This window comes from Staurois parvus, unplaced genomic scaffold (assembly GCF_062004578.1).
Source record: "Staurois parvus isolate SC_StPar_1 unplaced genomic scaffold, SC_StPar_1.0 ptg000930l, whole genome shotgun sequence".
Lineage (NCBI taxonomy): Eukaryota > Metazoa > Chordata > Amphibia > Anura > Ranidae > Staurois > Staurois parvus.
The window spans coordinates 1,141,486-1,164,673 of NW_028318726.1; the positions used below are offsets into that span (position 1 = coordinate 1,141,486).

At 37.3% G+C, this 23,188-nt stretch overlaps 1 protein-coding gene across 9 annotated transcripts in view; it reads right to left on the reverse strand.

Annotated features, from left to right (window-relative positions):
* Window positions 1–23,188, reverse strand: part of TENM2 (teneurin transmembrane protein 2) — a 1,359,942-nt gene that overhangs the window by 790,726 nt on the left and 546,028 nt on the right. For 5 of the 9 annotated variants that reach the window (XM_089656707.1, XM_089656704.1, XM_089656705.1 and 2 more), the window contains one exon: window positions 4,374–4,484. The exons of the other annotated variants lie outside the window; for them this stretch is intronic. In XM_089656707.1, the coding sequence (XP_089512833.1) occupies window positions 4,374–4,484 (111 nt within the window). The remainder of the gene's footprint in view (window positions 1–4,373; window positions 4,485–23,188) is intronic. 9 annotated transcript variants of the gene reach the window in all.

Below are 23,188 nucleotides of genomic sequence, written 5' to 3' on the forward strand. Positions count from 1 at the left end.
ACTTCCACCCCCTGCTCTAAAAAAAATCCCACATTCCTCTCCACCCTCGGCAAACATTTTCCCAGTGCCCAGCATAATTTGAAGGTTTCCTTCCAGGTCTGTGTCATGTGACACATAAGAGCCAGAGAAGCCTGAAAGGGATCCATGCACTGTGTGCCATAAGGCAAAGGCATATTACCAATATGTATATGTTCTTGCAGAGCTGTGTGCACCCCAGCCCATGATTTTGCAGGAACCACTATAATTGTAGCGGGCAGGTAGTAGGTGCAGTCCAAGCACTCACCCTGTCTTGCTGTACCTGGGTCAAGTTTTTCACAGTGCAATAGAAATGATGCAAATAAATATATTAATAAATATTAAAAAAGGAAAAAAATAAAATCATCTATATTTTTACTTTTACAAAAAGAAACCACCTCTCCAGCATTCCACAGGGGTAATTACTAGTGCAATAGTAGTGACATTAAAAGTGCAAATGCTCTCGGAAAATGATCTTGGTGATGCAGCCCTCAAACCACAAACTGCAAAAGAACACACAGGGGACGCAAACACCTAGCACATTATCTAAGATTTTTTGTAAAAGTGACGTGAACAATGATAACATACTCACAAATGACAGGAGAAGAAAAAGCTTGCAAATAGCCACTGGGGATCATCCAACGTGGTTGCAGAGTTCCCAACTATATGGAGTCGGCACGCTAACACATTTCAGGGATGTGTCCCCTTTCTCAGAGCTGAATTACTTTTACAATTGTCTAACATGAGGCCTCCTCTCTCTATACACATAATAGTTCCTGAAAAAATATATCTAGGACCCAATGGATTCATTAGGTCCGCTGCATAAGTTAACTGTGGTACAGTAATTTTTCTGTTGTTGGCAATGTACAATGCTCTATCTTCTAAATGACTAGGACCAAACAAAAGCATCCCAACACAGCATGAAAGGTAGAAGGGTTCAAACACAGAAAGGAACTACAGAAAGGCAAAAGAGGGATGCATATAGTTGAAGAGGTGTACATCAAGAAAGAAGAACATGTACAACAGTAAAACTAGTGCTAGAAATCAAAAGACAATGTCTACCAACTAGTAAGCCTAGTTATTAGATCATGCCCTCTAAAAACTCATCCCTACTTGGACTTCTACTGATTGACACATAATGTTGAATGCTCTGAATCTCTTCACTAATAATTAAAAAAATACCTGCAAGGGCCCATGAATAGAGCCTTTGTCTTGGGCAGACTGCTATCTTACAATGACCGTGCTCACAGTATTGGAGACCTGTCAATTGACTTTAAAGCACATATTCTCATCTTCGATGTGTCCTGATTCATGTCCTGATATCGTTTGTTTTATTTCAGCATTTGACTTTAAATTTAACCCACTATTTCCTGCTATTAACATAAAATGCAACTAAGTAGTAACAGCAGTAAGATCTTCCAGCCCTTCCAATGTACCATTCTGTTTCCTGGGTTAGATGCGTTTAACACCATTTATACCAGTGGTGGTCAACTTACTTGATATAAAGGAATTCAAGTGCAGCCCTTGACATTGCCAAAGGTCTGAACATAAATTTCAGTGAATATAATGTTATAGAGAGCTGTCAGGGACTGCAGACATAAAATAGAAGATCAGAGACTACTGGTATGCTACAGGAGATGGTCAGAGACTGCAATAATGCCACAGTAGAAGTTGGAAACTGTGATCCTACCTACAGCCCTTTTAAAAATACTTTTTATATACGCACACACATACATATATGCATGTACAGCACAGACAAAATGAGACTGTGTGAAAGACATAAACCATTTTTGGAAGAAAGTCTAAAAAATATTTTTTTTCTTCACTTGCTTGGGTTAGCTCCTAGTTAAAGAAAACACAGACTAATGCCTGAAGGGTCTCGGAGGGTCACACACTATGTGCCAAAGGACACATGTGGCCACTGTAATGCAATTTTGGCACACAGGGGCTCAGACTGTTGCCCAGCTTCTTAATGCAAGAACAAAATAACAAAAAAAAAATTAAACTGAATATGTTAATTTACAAATACAATAGTTTATAGAGGGCAGAGGAATGCAGACAAACACATGGGAGTGATTACTTATTTTTTTGCCATTTACAGTATACCTTCCAAAAAGTGTAAATACCATTTTAGTTTGAAGGTGGGGAATTCCTTTATGTATGGAAAATTAAGGTGCATCTTTGGCTTCAAATAGAATATAATAAAACAGAATAGGTACTCCATGTATGATGAACATTTTAAAGCTGAACGTCAGGCAAACAACTGAATGCACAGGTGAAATACTGCCAAATAATTCGAATGTCTGTCCATCTGGTTCTGATATTTACACAGCTCTGCCACACAACACAGCCCTGTCTAGAAGGCAGGAGACCAGAGTTTTCTCTGCTGTAGTTAAATTATATATCAAGCCAAACATATTTTTCTAGTTTTGGATATAGTGGAGAAGGATTAGAACTCCTGTCCTGTTTTTACTGCCATTACACAGATTTGCATTCACTTCCTGTTGCAAGGCTGCAATGGTTTTACCAAACAGAAAGTGAGGAAAATCCTTAGGGATTCTATTCTTTTACTCTCCAACTAGAGAAGAGCTTTTTTTCAGTTTCAGTTTTGCTGTTGGAAAGTTCCCCTCAATTCCTGTCTGGTAAAATGTTGCCAGCAGGACAGAAAATAAAGAAAATCTCACTACTGGAGCCCAGATAGCATTCTGTTCAAACCTAAGAAAAAAGGTATTGGTTGGACATGCACTTTAAATGTCACTAAACAGTGAAAGTAGAACTAGCAGACGGATTAGCTCATCTCTCTTTTGCTCTGCTCTCTCCACCTATTAGCATGCCCCTTGTTTGTGCATGAGCAATGCAACACACGTGATTAGCTCTTTTTGCTGCATTTTCCTCCTCCACTTTGAGTTCTGCTGTACAGGGTCTACAAGAGGCTGATATCAAGTCAGATTTTGGTATTTAGGTACATTGCTTGCATTAAAAAAAACAAAAACAAATTTAACGATGTATTAAAAAATTCAGAGCTGCACTGATTTATATCTTTTATGTCTTACCTAAGTTCAGCTTTAAAAATAATTTTACTTCACCTAGGGATAAAGAGCCTAAAGCCTATGGTTATTTTTTTTATTTTTAAATCAGCACAAGGAATAGTACTTACATTCAATGTGAAGTGTCCCTTTTTTGCTGCTGGATGCTCTCTTAGTTCGAATTCAAAGTACTCTACAAACTCCCTGATATTTCCAAAGATGCGATCGACAAGTGCTACAGGGGTTAATACAATCAACTGGACCTGTCACAGGCACTAGTCAAGAGTGCCAACTATGTCTGCTCTTTCCACCACCCCCACCCACTTTTCATTGAAACTGTATTATAGCTTCATGCATGAAAAGTGATCAATGAATGGAGGACAGGCAGATGAATGAAAGTGGTGGGGGGGGGGCACTTTAGATTTCAACTAGGAAAGCATCAAGCAGCACAGAAAACACTTCTCATTGAATGTAAGTACCATCACTTGTGCTGATTTTTTAAATTTAACAACATAGGCGTTAAATTATGGTAAACCTGTAGTGGGTGGAAAAAGCATAAACAAAGCCAAAAATACAATAGCAGGCACTCTCAGGTGTTACAGCATAACTTTAGTTGAGTTATTTTCTTCTTTCTGCAGCAGCACTCTAGAGAGAGCAAGTAGATCTTTTATTTGAATGCTATAGCACTTAACAGTATTTTTTATGTAACCCCAGGTTAAGCTAATATTTTTTAAACCACTGCACGTTTATCCATATTTTGCTTAGTAATAACAAGCAGATGATTGCTAATAAGTGGTTTAGGCACTCAATAGCATAAGATAAAAAATAAAAAATATGCAAAATATATACGGGTCATTTACTAAAATTGAAGAGTGCAAAATCTGGTGCAACTCTGCATTAAAACCAATCAGCTTCCAAGTTTTACTGTCAAATCTTAGTTGGACAAGCTGAAGTTAGAAGCTGATTGGAGCCCTCAATCTGGTGCAGTTGTGCATGGTAGCCAGTTTTAGAAAATATCCCCCATAGTTGGGTTACATTGCTAAAGCAGTAAAGGCTGTTCATCTAGTGAATATTTAATGGTAATGAAAAGGGGAATATGCATTTACTTTGAACACCCAATAGTGTGCATAGGGAATTAAAAAAAAAACCAGGACTTCATCTAGCATAAAATTGGTTATTTAAAGTGAACACACATCTTCACATTATTCAATAGCATTCACGTGGTCAACAGCCTCTGTGCTTTAAAATCAACCTTATCGCATTTGTAAGTTGATGTATAATAAGTGCTGACAGGATGTATTCTTTTATTGACATTTATTTCAACACATTTACCTCCTAGAAATCTTTGCTTTGTGTCTCCCTCCCTCAGCAGAGTGGATGCCTCTGTTTGGAGGTAAAGTATATATGTCTCTCCTTCTCCCTCTCTTTGTCCTTCTGAGAGTTCTGTTATGGAAAAAAGTAAAATATTGAAGAATACACACAAAAACCTGCTATTGCATAAGCTACAAATTAACTGGGTTCCTATTTGTGTGTTTATTTTCTTACATGCATACATTTATATATATATATATATATATATATATATATATATATTTCTTTCTTTTTTTTTCTTTTTTTTTTTTTTAATTGACATACCACATGTAATTGTTCTGCAAGCTTGTTTGTAGTTTATTTTTATATTTTTATTCATATTACCTGCTCACTGCAATCTGCAATCACTGTGACTTTTTTTTAAATGCCAAAAGTACCTAGATGTCACCTTCTTGCACAGTGGTACACAGGAAGCTTTCTGTACTATTATTTACTGAATTGCCCCAGAAATATAAAATGTCAACCAAGAGAAAAAAAAAATCCAACTAGCGTACATGTTATGTTCTGGCATTCCTAACAATAGGAGGTTTTTTTTTTTATTGATGTGATACTTCAATAGATCAAAAGACACTTCCAGTGCTAAAGGTATGGTGATCTCCCTTTTCTTATCTGAGCACTGATCACAGTGATTCAAGACCACCACCCCCCTTCCACCATTTTCAAGCAGTTCGAAAATAGCATTGTTATTTTCAGAATAGAAAAAGTACGAATTATTATTATTTGCTAAAAGCATTTTTTTACCAGCAAAATTTCTAGGAATTATGTTTTTACTGTCTGTTTACGAAGTATCAGAAAAAAAAAATGTAAATGATATCATCATGGTTTATAGGCAAAGGTTAAGGTGAATACAGCACAGAGAATTATTCTCTCATTCTTTTTGGTTTTCTGATACGTTTAGGGCAGACACAAAAAGAACAAGATGTCGCAATTAGTGTATCGAGAGAAAAATTCACCCCTTCAAAATGACAAGGTACACATATATTTATGATACTAGTATATCAGCTTTTTTAAGTAAACAAACCTGTAGACCAAAACAGGTACGATTCCCTTGATGGCAATAACACAAGTACTGACTACATATTTTACTACTTTAGGTCTGCACTTAGTTTGTTTGTACTTTGTTTTGTTTTCTTTACTAAACCATCAAAATGATAACACATGACTACTGTAAAATTTCCCTCCAGGGCATTCATTTTCCAGCAGTTATGGTAATTGGGCTTTTACTATGTCTGTATGTGTTTCTATTGGGAATGTCTATGTGGCTGCAGTGTATATACATCTAGCAGTATAATTAAATCATGTTATTGTAAATATACCTGGACATAAACAGTTTGAATACGTCTAAAGACATAAATAGATGCTGAACCTCTGTAATGATGTAACACTGAAGGAAATACCTTCATAATATTCATTAAAGCTCACAGAGTGAGCATCACAATTTTACATACTGTACATTATATATAATAGAAGCACAAGAGTTGAACATTTGAATCTTTTGTTGTTGCCCCCTAAGTAAGTGTCTATGCATTGGGGTTAATTTACTAAAGGCAAATAGGAAGTTCACTTTACAAGGGAATTCTTCCTTAGCATAGTGAATGAGGTGACTTCCATCATCCAGCCAAGTGCAAGTAAAAAACGCTGTAGGTTTTTTTTTCTTTGCACATGACTGAATATTCTTTACAAAGTGAATTTTCACCATAATGACTAAGCAAAAAGAACATCTCCATGCAAAGTGAACAGACTTTTTGCCTTTACTAAATCAACCTCCCTTGTGTCCATATCTTGCAAAGGATCATCAAGTATGGCCATTGTTCTTGCTTAAAGTGAACCTGAGCCCAAACTATGCACATCACAGTATTTGCAAATAGTGAACGAGCTTTACAAGAACTTGTAAACAAGCTATCATTTAACTCTGTAGTTATAGGCATTGTGGATAAATTAATCATTGAAATTTACAAGAGAGACACTTACAGTGCTAACAAACATGTCATACTTACCTGCTCTATGCAATGGTTTTGCACAGAGCAGAACTGACCCTTCTCATCTGGGGTACCCACGCTGGCGCTCTTGTCTTCTTCCCCCTTCTGAGTACCTCCATAGGAAGCAGCTTTCTAGGGGGGCCACGCATGCCTGCTCAACCCCAGTTAGACACACAGCTGTGGCTCGGCCCCAACCCTCACTCTCTGCTCACAGCTTTTGCCTTACAGCAACAGGAGTCAATGGTTCCTGCTATTCTCAGCCAAGCCTATGAGACAGGGGAGAAGAGGAGAAGAGCTGCTGCAAACTTGTACAGCACTGGATCAAGATTGGGCTCAGGTAAGTATTTGAAAGGGGGCTAGGGGGTGTGCTACTAATAAAAAAAAATGTTTTATCTTAATGCAGAGAATGCATTAATGTAAAAACATTATTTAACTTTACAACCAATTTAAATCCTAGGTCTTTTTTTTCAATTATTTTCTATTGCACCAGAATCTTGGCTGCCTGTCAGCCTTCTAATACAAACAACTGCAAACAAATGCCAGGTGCTTGTAAACTGCAATAAGCTGAATGAAAGGCTGACTGAAACTGACTGCAGAGTCTATGTTGGGATCTTTGAGTATATATTACTCCACAGTACATGACACTAGACGGGTCAGCGATGGCTTATTTTCATGTTCTTTTTTGCTTGGTAAAAATAGGATAATATTTTAATAGCAATAGTCTAGGCACAGGTGCACATTTAAAACACACACACACACACACATGCACACACACACACACACACACACACACACACACACACACACACACACACACACACACACACACACAAATATTGTGTTTCTCTTGCTTTAATCAGACCACAACTTGCCAGTTGACACATCTATTTCCTGTTGCTGTTTCCTATGCCATCTCCCGAACTTCAGCCTGATTATTGGATAAGGAGTAAGTAGCATGCAAAGAGATGGGAATTGAATCTGCAATATGTAAAGCTAAATAAGAAATACTAGCTACTGGCTGCACAGTTTGGCAGACATGTATAAACCACAGAAAAAAAAAAGGGCAATCAGACCTGCAAAGCCTTTTCTGCATAAAAGAGCTTATATGTAGTTTATTGTGTATTTATCCTTTTGCCTAGAGTTCCACTTTAATTAAACAAAAAAGCATAATTCTGTTCTAACTAGAATGAACCGCTGAAAACAGAAATTGGGTTTGTTTCTGTGAATAAATGTACATAATTTCTCTTGGCACTCTTTTATTAAATAATTAGAATATGTTTACTGCAGGCTTGCCAGCGCTTATATAACAAAGTAGTAAATCAGACCATACTAATCTGCTGATATTCCAGTGCTACCTAGGAAAGCCATGGCGGATCTCCTTTTCGTGAATGCATAAAATAAACTAATCCATATATTGCAGTGTTCACTCATTTGACAGGGTGTTGGAACCTTAAGTGATATGCTTGTCTAAGTGTTTTTTTGTAAATTTTCTAGATTGGGAACGTGCATGGACCTACAGTCAGTGACACCTGGTGGGCATTTTAAAGATACCTGCTCTTCATTCAGACCTGCAATCACAGCATTTGACAGAGAAATGGCCAGGATGGGAGATATAAAGTGAGACAGCTGTCATTGGGCCTTTGCCTCTCTTGGGGGTATAGATGCTGGGGGTATAGATGCTGCGTTACCATCACTTGGTATTAGTGTTGTCATATTTATGGATGGTTTACATATATTTTACAGGATATGCTGGGAACTTTATCAGTCCTCGTTACTAAAAATACCCTGGATTTATAGAATTACATACTGGAATTCATCTATAATAATCTTTAAATACTAATGTGTTATGTTGTTTTGGGTATGTCACCCTTAATGTGATGTGGAAATGGGTCAGTCCTTTGCGACCGTTGTACTAAGCTTGGTCTTATACATTGATTATTATTGATATTACTTTGAATTGTTGTGCCTCCTTGTGGTTCCCTGCAGCTTACCCTTGACATCCTGGATATGCATTGCATTTATGGTGACCATTGTATTTTTTTGCATAAACTATATGTATACTTCTCTGTAAATATACATTGGGATCACTTTTTAAAGAATAACTAAAGACAAAACTTTCCAGTTATGGACAAAGAGGAGTGGGATTAGAACACGTCAGTTCTTCTTGCTGTCTATGCTCTTGTTAGACAGAATAACCCTCTCTACTTGTCCTGTTTACCATTATCATCGAAAGTGAAAGTAAAAGAAAGTCCCAGAAATTTAGTAGTGGGGAAATCTTCCAATGAGGACACTAGTTCTGATGACCTGCCCCCCCAGGGGTTCCTTTAATATGTAGGGATTTCCTTTTACTTCTTGTTTTGTTTATGGGGCAGGATGTAAAGGCAAATCTCCCTAATAGGACACAGGAAAAAAAACTCACATAGGTTATAATCCACTCATACTGTATCCTGAATGGAAAAAAATGTTTTTTTTGCCTATAGTTCTACATTAATATGTATGCAGTGTATGTTGTTGAATGAAAAATTGACTATCTATTACTGTATTATTATTATTTTAGAGCTTAGCAATGCTGTTTCCACCATGTGTTAAATTAATGCTTTGGATATTGTGTATTATGGATGTTGTGTATTTCCTTGAGCGCAAACGTTTGCACTCGGATAAACCTCTCCATATAATTTAATTTATATATGTAAGGACCAATGTTTATGCCTGTGTGGCAGTGAACAGTGTATTCTATAATGCATGTGTATAGAAAAAATTTTGCAGCAGCTGTGGCTTCCAGGCACCAAAAATACAGGTATAATTTAATTTAAACAGCAATATGCCTTCATATACAGTATACAGTCCCAAGCTAAGCTATTGACCTGTTATTTGGTATCAGAAACATCAGGTATGATATATTTAAGGGAAACATTCACCAATAAAAAGCTGACAGTGGGTGTACCATTCCTCTGTTAAAAAAAAAAAAAAAACTTTTGTCTGTTTTACTGTTGGACAACTTTGGGGACAATCCTTAACCAAACAGACAGTGATAAAATATTTACAATGGAGCCTCAGACAGTAGTTAAACCTGACAGGAGTTCTAATCTATCCCCATGCTATCCGAAATCTAATCCTTCCCCATGGCCCCTTTTTTAGCGCTGCAGTGGGGTGTGTTAGTAAAAATGAATAATGCTGCACCACGATTCCTGATTCACGGTAATGGGTGTTGTGGTAATGCGCGATTAAAACACATGCATGTTTTGTTTTGTTTTTTTGTTTTTTTACCACTGAATGTTCCTTTTATGGACCCAGTCTGTTTGTCCCTCTTTACTTCTTTCACCACTTGCCTACCCAGACAATATTTAAATGTATTAAATACATATGTTTCATGAAAAAATACACTAAAATAAATTTTAGTGAAAATAAAAACAATATCATACCCATTTTTTTATATAAATATAAAATATTGGGTTGCATTGAGTAAATAGATAACCATTTCAAGTCCTAAAATTGTGCATGGCCATGAAATCACGAAAAAAAAATGTACCAAAAATTCTTCATAGGTGTCACCCTAAAAGCCTTTATAGGTTATCACAATGAATTATAGCCATAGAATTATTGCTCTCACGTGTGTCGGGCAATTGCTGTTTACATACATGTGCTTGCCTTATGCTGCACTTTTTATATAGTGTGTGTAGGGGGGTTACAGGGGTGCTTTAAAAATGTAATTATCTTTATTTTATATAATAATTTTTTTACACTTTTTTTTTTATTTTAACTTCATTACTATCACAAGGTTCTAACAAGCCCCCTCTGTGATAGCATGGGCAGATGACAGGTACACGTTATGAAGACACTGAGATCTCCAATGTCTCTCCTGCCGTCAAATGTAGCTATTCAAACACAGATTGAGTTTGTATAGCTGCATCCTTGGCTACATTAGCCAATTAAAGACAACTGTGTCCTCTAAAGTGAAAGAATACATGTCGCTTCCGGGGTCAATAGTACCAGGAAGGATTGGGGAATTGATGTTTCCTGACTTCCTCCTGCTCTCACTGGGCAAGCTATTTCCAGTGGTCTGGAGCTCCCCAGACCAATGGGAGAACCTGAGAACTACAGTGGACGGAAATTTGAGAGCCACCTGATCACTTTTATCAGAAAGCCCTTTGCTGGCTCTTAAAGCCAGTAGCAAGCTCACAGCTGTCTTCCATGTCATTTATAAATGTACCTTGCTAGACAGGTAGTTAATGTAACTGTTTTAGATCATGTACAGTACATGCTTTACCAAACATTCTTATATGTATATATACCTTTGTGCTGGAGACCATCTTATTTGGTACTTGAAAGATTAAATCATGATGTTACCTATAACAGCCAGTTAACTGTTTTCCTTTCCTAATTTTAATATCATAACATGATTTAGTTTCTATGGAAAAGCAAGATTTTTTAGCAACTAGTAGCATGTTTATAACTGTGTTTTTTTGCAGTATCCTGTACTTTTATGATGTTGGCTGTTGTAAAGTGTCTGTGAATGTGTGAAATGTGTGTCTATTATACATGGATTACATGGATTAGAAATGGTATATCTGCTAAGGTTGGCGTACAGGAGGGTGCATGTCTTTTGGTGCCTGTTCTCTGTTTCCATTTCAGAAAGTTGCCAGGTATGCTTCCTCTAATGTTCATAAAAATACAGCATAAGCAACCATTATAAGCCACTCTACCCTGACAAGAAAATGCTGTGACTAAGGAACAGAAGCCAGAAATACCCTCAGTGGATTAAAGGAGAAAATCAACTTCAAAAACACTTTCCAGAGCACTCCATGAGCATATTTACAATTTCATTAAAATAATCTGCTTGGTGTTTCTTTTCCAAATCAGAATAAACATCTGGATGATATTCCTACAGGCATATCAATAATAGTAGGAGTATTTCAATTTGTTTAAAAAGTGTTTGATTGAAGCTTCGGGAAATCTAACAAGCTGTTGAAGAGTTTAATAGGAAGCAGAGAGGGTTATCTGTTGCGTGTTGTTAGAATCTCCATCGAGATTCTACACCACCCGTATCCTCTACGAAACATTAACACCGGCATAAAATATTCATAAGAATAGAAATATTAGCGCTTTGGGAGACCAATGTAGGAAAGAGCACAGAATGAAATATGAATTTCATTATCATTTTTTGACAAAGTTACAATACGGAAATGCCAATTAGAATATCTTCCATTAGGTTGAGAAAGAGAGACACGTGGCTTTGAGAAAAATGGTAAATGGTCAAATAACAGAGCACTCTTCACTTTCAACCTTCCATAATTAGCAACATTATACATTGTTTACAGCTCATAGTATTAAAGTATAACAATATATAACTAAACCATTTTGGCCAGGTTGCAATTCCTGCTGATTGGACTGATTTGTGGGCATCAGATACAGTAGCTGCGACTATAAGATAGGACATTTTGAAATGTTTGCATTAAATGTAACTGTATGTACTGTATGTACCCTATGGGTATTTTAGTCTTCACTTTATTAGTAAAGAGTTAAAATAATTCACAAGAATCCTCCAACTTTCTAGCTCCATGCCAGGTCCTACACTGCATAAAAATACCTTCCTGAATAAATGAAGTTCATAGATTCATTGAAGCAGCTGGGAAGTGGGATTTCAAGCAGATTCCCACATTTCAGATCCTATACTTCCATTAAATGTAACCCATTCTTCAGGATACATTGTAACAGAAATAGATTAAAACACTGTATGGCTTGTACTTTCACAAGTCTATTGCTATAAGAAAACAAGCATGTATACAGTATCTACTATGACATGATTATTAAGAAAGGTAAAAAAGAGAAAATAAACAGTGGACTAGCAGAACCTAAACTGTCAAAGAGGATTGCAGGAGCAGCCAACATAACAAAAGCATATAACCTCAAAGCAATGGAATGAAAGTGTTGGAACTTGGCCTGTCAGAACGGCCTAAAATTCAGTGGAAGGAGGAAGTACCAAATTCTGCTGCAGGTATGTGCCTCTGGATGCCTGCATTTCCTACAATGCAGCAGCATTTTTGTTTCTTAATAAAGTTATAATGTCTATTTAAGATGTGACTTTGCACCATATAACTTGCTGTTTATATTTTTATACATATATGTTTACAGTATTCATATGCATCATTAATACAACAAAAGCGATTATTAACTTGAAGAATTATTAAAATGTTATTAAATACATTTGCAAAACCCAGTAGGAGCTTCAGTCTTTCTTGGATCAGGACACTCTATTTAATGTTCATGCAACATTTATGTGTGAGGGAATTACATAATTTACATTCTTCCTGGCATATAGGACAATGTAAAGAAGGTCACTGAAATTGATCCAACACAAAATCTTATCGCTGTTTGTCATTAATTACAAACGTTTCCCTTACAGTGGAATACAGGAAATCATTTCCTCAGTAACAATATTCACTGCAAGAATTGGTATTCTCTCAATATAAAAATAAATGGGTAAAATAACAGAAATCAAAATATATTATCTTTTGAAATCCCCATGCTATTTTTATTTAGCAAATAAATAGCATGGGTTATACAAATGATACGCTAAAAATAATAGCAACAAGAATAATAAGCAACAAATGACCAAAACATATACCGCCATGGGTCAAAAAGAGTTCCTAAAGCACATCTTAATGACTGATCACCACCTGTGTTGTCGTACATCATTATCTAGTATCAAAATAACAGTTCACATGTACTGTATATCAAAATGAATAAATATAAGTTAACAGTTGAGTGTAGTCAGTAATGAGAAATTCTCAGCAATTGGGTACTGTGAGCTATATCATGCCATTTCCCTTTATCTGGTAATATTTTCAGTATTATTTAGCCATAGGGCACCTTGAAAGAATTATAATGTGCATTATCACTTGCAGTAGAAGAATTAAAAATGGACAAACCCTTTGTGAATAAATGTCACCTAATGCCGTAACATTAATTTGAGGTATGCTGGCCATGAACTGAGACAGTCACAAAGTGTGGATGATTCTGGTGAATCACAGATTTATTTCACCATGCATAGGGGCACAAAGGATGAGTCAGACCCCAAGAGATTGCTGTAGGAAGGGGAGTTTGACAGGTTAGAAATCATAGCTCAATAAGGCATTAATTACAGTGCTGTGCTTGCAAGACATTGGAGACAAGGACAATATCACCCAACATGTCATAAGCAATATGTTTTAAGCATAATAAAAACATAGATTAGCTTATTAGTCCCAACTTCTCCTTTCACTATCCAATCACAGGCTATGGGAGGGACAGGTCTCTGTGCTGTGTTACAGTGATGTGTAAATCTCAACACTAGATCAACAGAAATACAGATTCTTTGGCAGGTAAACAGCTCTCATAAATGTATTTCATTAGAAATTTGACCGGAGTTCAGCTTTTAGGTAGCAACCAGCGTCATCATACTATGAAGGTCCCCAATACTTTCTTCATCCTATTTGATTGCCCATGTCAAGTTCTTAAAAAATGCTCACTACCTGCTAGCTTTATATACTTGCTATACTGTTAACAAAGTCAATTTGAATAAGCCAATCTGCACAGCCAACACTGCAATCATACTGTAATTAATTGATGATCTTCCCTGTTGTGAAACGTAGTCCATAGGTTTCCAATTTGTTTTAGACGTCAACTGTAAAAATAATAATAAGCTATGGTGCAAATGATATATTTGAATGTAAATCGCTAGTTCCTGTACCCACTAGACTCATTCTAAAACAATTTAAGTGTAGAATGACTAGAATAGAATGAGGTGACCGGGTATCTTTTTTGACAGGTATATGCTCCTACTTCTTCTCTTTGTGCCTAGGCAAGAATTTTGTCACTCACCCTGTCCCTTCCCTGCCTGAAACCACCTGTAATATGTAACATGTGCCAGGAGGCTCCAGCGCCAGTCTCCTTGAGCTGCATGATTTTGCACATGTACACTTACAGTCGGCTTCCAAATTAATATGGTTGTACCAGGGACCCACAGAGAAGAACCAGCTTCAGGAAGACAGTGCTAGACTACAGAGACTGGTAAGTATGTATTTTTTAAAAGCCATAAGTTATAGTATGTATCCACAGTATAGCTGCCGAATTTAGTGTTTTTTCTGGATTTTGCAAAAGCATTAAATACAGTTCCCCATAAACAAAACCAATGTGTAGTATGTACCTGGATAGAAAACTGGTTACAGCGGCATGTCTCCAAAGAGTGGTGATAAATAGTTTGTACTCAGAATGGTCTAGAGGGGTAAGCAGGGCACCCCAAGGCTCTGGGACCAATTTTGTTTAACTTATTCATAAACAGTATAGAAGATGGCATACATAGCTCAATCTCAGTGTTATTTGTCAATACAAAGCTAAGCAGGGCAATAACATCATAGCAGAATATATAAACCTTACAGGAGGACCTCAATAAATAAAGGGGTGAGCAACTACATGGCAAATGAGGTTTGATGTTGAAAAATTTAAAGTTATGCACTTGGGGACCAAAAACATGCAAGTTACTTGCTAGAAGAAGAACCATTGGGTGATTCCAGGATGGAAAAAATCAGGGAGTCCTAGTAGATCACAGGCTCAGCTATTGCATGCAATGCCAACCAAAGCAAGCAGAATATTAGCATGTATTTAACCTCCCTAGCGGTATGATTATGTCAATATTTCTGTGCTCATAGCGGTACATTTTTTTGCATGGAAATATGTCGTTTTTTTATTGTATGCCTGTAATTTTTAGGAATAATTCACTGGAATCTGTCCGAGCAAGAGTCTAGTAAACATCCCGAGTATGATAAAATTTGAAACACAAAATCATAAATTATAATATAATAAATAATCATAAAACATAATGTAATCAAACCAAAACACTGAAATTTGATGTGTTTTCAGTGTCTGATGACGCATTTCCCCATGAATCATTGTCACTCAATTCTGCAAGTGGTTCTGATTTACTATCGCTGTTCTCTAGCTGGTCTAAAACTGCTTTTGACCTAAAGGGACGCTTTTTGGATGCCATGGACTTTTCTCAGTTTCCAGGCAGAAAGAACAGTAAAAATGCAGGCAGGGCACAGGGCAAAGCACTAGGGACAAAATGTATGTGAAATGCTTTGATACAGCAATGTTTTACTATGTGATTTTAGTGTATTGAGTGAATGTCACTTTTAACATTTTTGAATTTCCCGCCGGTTCCGTCCCCCATATGTTCCGTACATCCCAATTCTTGCAGGGACCGGAACCCGGAAGATGGATGCCGGCATCGGCCGGAGGAGATGGCAGGGGACGCTGCAGGGGGGACAGCTTGGGAGCGCAGGACAAGGTAAGTGAAACAGGGATCCAGGATCAACACTGCAGGGTAATCCTGGGTGTAGCTCGGGGTTACCGCTGTTGGTACTGAAAGTTTACCCCAAGCTAAACCCAGGAATACCGCCAGGGAGGTTAAAAGGGCATCTACTCAATAGATAAAACTATAATTCTAGCACGTTATAAGACTCTGGTTTGCCCACATCTGGAGTATGTCATCCAGTTCTGGTCACGTCTTCAGAAAGGATGTGCTGGAACTGGAGAGGGTCTAGAAAAGGGCAACGGAGCTAATAAAGGGACTGGAGGACCTCTGTTTTGAGGAACAGCTATGGAAGGCAGGAAACTATTCAAAATCAGGGAGCTTAAGAAGACATGCAGCCACTCACTGAGATTGAAGGATAAGCAGATCAACCCTAAACTATGTAGGGGGTTCTTTACTGTTAGAGTAATAAGGATGCAAAATTCTCTCCCACAATCAGTGGTATCAGCGGGAAGTGTCAATAGTTTAAAAAAACTCTTGGATGAGCATCTAAGACAATGCAGTATACAAGGACATAAACACATACACACAGATCCACTAGATGGAGTGGTGCCTTTATTCAACGTGACCAAGTATACTGCCTGTAACTATATATACCAGGAGCATGGTTACAGCTACAGCCATGATCCTAGTGTCAAATTGTTTAGCCAGTAATGGGCTTTCAGGTAAAAATGATCCAGCCACCTGATCCTTTTGCACTCAGGTCGACTGCACACAAAGAAAAAGAAGGAACTTCTAACACCCCTCTCCTCTGTGAATAAAGTCAGAATCGATGAGAATTCAGTCACTTCTGGTTTCCACCTTCCAGTTTTAGTTATTTCTTTAACTGGCTGTTATCAGGTAGGGAGGCAGACAATCAAACTGATCTGTCTTTGATCTGCTGCCTTGGAGGGCAGAGGAGGGAGTAAGGATCTAATAGACCTCTGATCTCTCAATAAAGAGTACCTGTTACTGCCCAAGCTATCACAATGGGTGTTGTTCATCCCCTGTGGTAGTAATGAAGTTGAATGAAAAAAAAAATAAAAAGTGTAAAAAAAAATGTAAATAAAGTAAATAATAGAAACATTTAAAGCACCTCTGCTCCTCCATGTTCATACACAAATGCAAACATGAACGTATTTGCTCCAAGTGGTCTGGATGGAAAGTGCTTAAAAGGGTGAAGTTCCTCCTTAAATATGTCTGTACATAAAGTATGGATAAAAATAATAATGTAAATAATAATTGTATTTTCATCTAGAAATCTTACACAGACAAAATAACACAACCAGATATGTGGTGTAATTGGCTTTCCATCAAGCATTATAATAAGCATGTACATGGTTCTTGTTTCCTGTAATTGAAATATACCAGCACTCAGTTTGATGTGGACATGCAGTCTGTATTTTTCACGCATGGATTGGAAAGTGGAAAAAAAAAAAAGCTAAAACATCACTTGTGCGAACTGATTGAAGTGCCCATTACAGCTTCTTATTGAGCCCATGAAAACATCTCAAGCAACAATGCGAGTCCCTCACTTCTTGCAGTGTCAGGATTTTGATGTTTAGGTCAGTGGAGGTGGGATTGGCCACTGTACTCTGTGGGATTAATTTCTACTTAAGAATTTTACCTCTGACCCGCAATGAGTACATTGTCAAAACCCATTAATAGTGAAGCCATCTGAAAAATGACAAGCACGGCCTTTCATTTAAACTGACAAGCTGGTGAACCTGCTTGTTGTAGCTGTAGTATACAGCACTTCTGACAAGATGCAGGTAAGAGTTTTTTTCCCCTTAAGACAGTACATCTATACCAGGTTGGAATGTGTTTGTGAATCAGGCATTCATACGAACATAATGGCAACAGACAAACTGGTAAAGTGGTAATAAATTACACGGAATAAAATGCAGCGCCCCCCCTCCCCTCACTTCCAATAATGTATGCTCTCACAAACCTTCACCATGGCAGCTCAATATAAGCAACTAGACTCAGCAAACTAGATTTTGCTTTCACGCATGCATCAAATTGAACTCTTTAAGCTTCATTGTATCAGAAATGTCACAGGGCTATCTTTAGACGTCTTGCCTGTTTTAAACTACAAACATTTGTGATGCTTAACACAGGAAGTGAAGCAACACAGATTGGAGCTTTTAGGAAGCTCAGCTTCACAGCCATTATTGATTTGCAATACAATATGCCAGGATCATCTTTCCCTTCTACCATCAAAAGCTATTTAACCAATCACATTATTGCAAAACAATTAGTATAATAGGACAGTGATAGTTCCTATAATTTTCCAAGCCAAGAAAGTGCAAGCTAGACAATATTTATTTTAATTCTGCATTAACAAATGGTGAATGAGTACATAGACTGGTTAATGTAAACATTATATGTTGAAATATAATGGTGCAAAAATAGACTTAATTACAATTTGAATGATGATTTGGTATATACAATTGTTCATCTATTTTATAGGTGTAGCACTGTGCCAATTCACTCATCATACTCAGATGCACAGGTGATCTCCTTTAAGGGCTTGTTCACAACAAACAGCAGCTATACTGAGCCCACTGATGTGTTCTGGTACCAATACAATGCAATGAGACATCACACTTTTGTATACTTTTGTCTTTTTTTTCAACTGTATTGAAATGTCACAAATTGACATTTCATTTATCTTTATTTACTACAGGTGTGTATGATGATGCAGTATAGTGCATCTCAAAACATTGCGCTAAAAAGAGTAGAGCATCCCTTTCATTTTTGCAACACACACCAAGCTCTGGTTGACTGCCTATGGAGGTATAACATTCTCACATTTTTAGATACATAGATATATTAAATTTATGTCAATGCATTTCTTAACAAGCCCTCATTTACCACTGTAACTATAGATTTTCTGGAGAATTTTGCTTTCAAATCAAAGTTTCTCTATGCAGGCAGAAACTTGGCAGCCTGTGAGGCTTGTAATGCAAACAAACAGTGGTTGCTGTAAGCTGTTAGGAACCAATTATATATATATATATATATATATATATATATATATCCACCATGCCTACAGCTACAGGTGAGGTAAGTGAGGACTTGCATCGCTTCTCAGCCTTTTGGTTAAGATCAAGTGTCTAGCCTTTTGGTAGGAATGGCTGTCTGTATAGTATCCCTGCTGATATGATAGGGCCTATGAAGTTTTGTCATGTAGGAACAGAAACTGGGGCACTCACTGGGTACAGTGGGGCATGAGAGTACTTCCATGGCAATTAACTTTATGGGCCCAGTGCTCAGGCAGGTTGTACTGTGTAAACCAAAGTTGGAGTACATCTTGGAGCTTAGCCATCTTTTTTTCTTTTATGGCATGTGTATTGAGATGGAATGATAGAATGAGCATAGAGAACATAGCCACTTGCCCTTTAGAGGATTTACCCCCCTTCCTGACCAGGCCATTATTTGCGTTACGGTGCTGCGTTACTTTAACTGACAATTGCATTGTCATGCAATGCTGCACCCAAATGGAAATGTATGTCCTTTTTTTTCCCCACAAATTTAGATTTATTTTGATGGTATTTGATCGCCTGTGTGTTTTTTATTTTTTGCGCTATAAAAAAAAAAGTTCGACAATTTTGAGCAAAAAACTATATTTTTGACTTTCTGCTATTAAACATGTCCAGTAAAAAAATAAAAAAAAATCAAATTTCATCATAAATTTAGGCCAAATTGTATTCTGCTACATGTCTTTGCTAAAACAAAATCCTAATACATGTAAATTAAATGGTTTGTGTGAAAGTTTTAGCATTTACAAATGGTGGTATAGATACTTGAAATGTTTTTTTTACTAGTAATGGTGGCGATCAGCAACTTATAGCGGAACTTCAGGACTGCGGTGGGCATGCTGATACTGTGGGGAACTGACTTGGTGTCACTGACATCCCCAGTGACACCAATACAGTGATCAGTGCTAAAAAAAAAAGCACTGACACTGTACCAATGGCACTGGGCAGGAAGGGGTTAATATGAGGGGCGATCAAAGGGTTACCTGTGTGTTGTGTCCTGTTTGACTTGTGTCTGGGCTTAACTGTAATCACACTGCTTTGGATGGCTGTGCTATGCACAGCTATCCAAAGCAGTGTGCATGAGCTGACAGGGAGGAGAACTGTATTGTTTACATACAGTTCTCCTCCCCATTGAAGATGCTCGGCAATTACTGGGCACCAGCGAGTAATCACTGGCAGGGACCAGGTGATTGACAGCCACAGCTGCGAAGGGTGGTACAGGTAGGGCGCGCGTATGCCTCGCACGTGCCACCTACCCAGAAATGCAAAACCACGTATATATACATGATTTTTCACACCCGTGTCGCCCTGTAGCAGTATATCTGCTATAGGGTGGTCAGGAAGCAGTTAGTTACAGAGAGCTCAGATTAACTTCCCTAACGGTATTCCCGAGTGTAGCTCGGGGTAAAATGTCAGTACCAAAAGCGGTAACCCCGAGCTACACTTGGGCTTACCATGCGGCGCTGCATAGGGAGTCCCTGCAGCACTTACCTTGTCCTTCGCTCCCCTGCAGCATCCCCGGCCATCTCCTCCGGCCGATGCCGGCATCCAGCTTCTGTGTTCCGGTCCCTGTGACGTCGGGACTTACGGGCGGCGGCGGGAAATTTGAAAATTTAAAAAAATGTCATTTTTTTCAAAACACATTTTTCATAGTAAAACATTGCTGTTTCAACCCATTTCACATACATATTGTCCCTAGTGCTTTGTCCTGTGCCCTGCCTGTGTTTTGTCTGTTCTTTCTGCCTGGAAACTGAGAAATGTCCATGGCGTCCAAAAAGTGTCCCTTTAGGTCAAAAGCGGGTTTAGATCAGCTAGAGAACAGCAATAGTAAATTAGAACCACTTGCAGAATTGAGTGATAATGATTCGTGGGGAAATTCGTCATCAGACACTGAAAACGATTTTGCGACTTTGCTAAGCAATGTACGAACTTGGCGCTATATTTCAAATTTCAGTGTTTTTGGTTTGATTATATTATTGAATTAAATGTATTATTATTATATAATTATTTTTTATAATTATTTATTAAATTATATTTTATGATTTCGTGTTTCAAATTTTATCATACCCGTGATGTTTATTAGACTCTTGTTCGGCCAGATTTCAGTGAGTTATTCCTAAAAATTACAGCCTACAATAAAAAAAACTACTTATTTCCATGCAAAATAATGGTACGGCTTTCAGCACCAAAAATCTGAAATAATCATACCGCTAGGGAGGTTAAATAAATCGAGTGGACTTTCTTACTAAAGTACAATTCCAGTGTTAGCCAAGTTAAATAACCAGTTCACTGACTGGTTTTATGATTTTACTTGCTGCTTTGAATTAGGTTTCAATTTCAGTAAAAAACTGAAAAAATATTGTACTGTGGAGTAGTGTCCTGAGCATAACAAGTAATTTGATCCCCAGATGTGATAAGGGTTTTATCTCAAAATATGGCATGAAACAAACGATGAAACAGAATAGTGCAGGTGCTATAAAAAAGCCAATAAGCAAAACTGATAGAAAAGAGCATGTGAAAAGCCGGCCTCACTCATAAAAAGTTTGTTCTATATGAATGAGTTTAGTGTGATCAACATCAAAATATTTTGGTCAAAAGCAACCATGACACGCTGAAGTCAGCCAGTAAGCATACAAGATGAATGTAAATGTATTATATCCACCAAATTTGTCTGTTTTGATTCAGAGATGGGCCTGGAAATGGTATCCACTGCATAAAGATGGCTAATATTTAAGTTATAGTGTTCAGTAAAAGCAGAATCATTAGATGGTTAGATTCTTTGAAAAGGAAAAACCTAAAACTACTCTTAAGCTTCTATAGACCAAAAAGAAGCACATTAGCACAGTCTGCTTTTTTGAAGATGGTCTTAGAAAGTAAATCTTCACTACAAATATCCATCTAAAACTTTGAAGATCCTGCAGTTTGAAATAAAATGAACAATATTACTGTATTTGTTTGGCTCTTTGGCTTGTTCAGTTTGTATTATTCTCTTTTTCCCTCTCTGCTATCGCTCATAACCTATAGTTCATCTTTGAATTACAAGGGAAATTGACCAGCTTTTGATATATCTAGCATCTGTTCACAGCCATAAATAATACAGTATAAATTGAAAGAAGGAATGCTTTTAAAACTATTCTATTGCAGAAATAGTTCTCCTCTAGGCAGGTATTCAGCCATGACCACCGCAAGGAATGAAAATCCATACTTTTCCTACCTTGTTTAGAGTCCTGCATAGTAGGACAATGTACACTCACTGAACAGACACGCATTGTAAAGACATTCTGAAAGGACAACATGAAATTCGCTGCAAGAAAGAATAATACATTCTAACAAAGCAACACTCTCTGATCTCCTCGGGATAGAATATATTCTTTTTCACAGCTTTGGAGGTCAAACAGGCTGAATCATGTCCTGTTTGGAAGATTTAAACAAACGAGTGTTTAATATTACAAGAAAAAAAATGGAAAAGAGTAAGTAGATGTATCTTATGTGATATGTTGATTAAATGTAGGATAATCTGAGAACAGGATATTAGAGACTAATGAGGAGTTTTAGATCAATAGGATTATGCAAGGTTACAGAAAAAGGGGAATTACAAGGTATATAAAACTAGTCATGAAAAATATTTGACCTATTTAAAGTCCATTTTATTTTATGTTGAAAATTAGATTTATGGAAGGAATGCTTTATGTTAGATGCTGCTGTATTACGGACAGGAAAGAAAGCACTGATGTAAACATACAGATCATAGCAGCTACAATAAAGGCCATGTCAAGAGCAGGTAGGAGACCTATGATATGATATTTTACTTATAGGGATTTACTGCCTGCAGCTGGAGTTCACCAGCTCATGCTACAAGTATCTCCATAGTGAATGGTGAATAGCTGAGCCAAAGATAAAAACCTGCCTTACCGAAAGAGCTTAAAATATAGTATAATTTCCAGGTAACTATACCTGTGGGGAAAGCAAACTTCAATGTGCAGCGTGTACTAAAGTAAAAAAAGGTGCATATCAGTGTTAGTATGAAGAATAGCCCTTCACTAATCAGACTAAACAGACTTTCCCTTTCCTGAGCTCAGTATCGTGTACAACAAAGAGCTAGAAAAGATGACTGGTTGCGCTGGGCAACAAGACAATAAGCATGCATTATTATTTTCTGGAACATTCCACCATAACTACAGCACTGAAAAATATCTCTTTGAGCATTGTTAACAGATGTAGTTACCACAGTAGGCTTTATTAATCTAATTGAAATGTCAATGATGTACAAAAACCAAATAGCATATTGTTGTTCTTTGCTAATAAGTTAGGCTCTGTATTTCACACTGTCACATTTTTTATATTGCCTAACATGAGCCTTGTCATGAGAATATGTACTGCACTTTATCACTTCATTGTTTTTGAGAACACTGAGAAGACCACTAA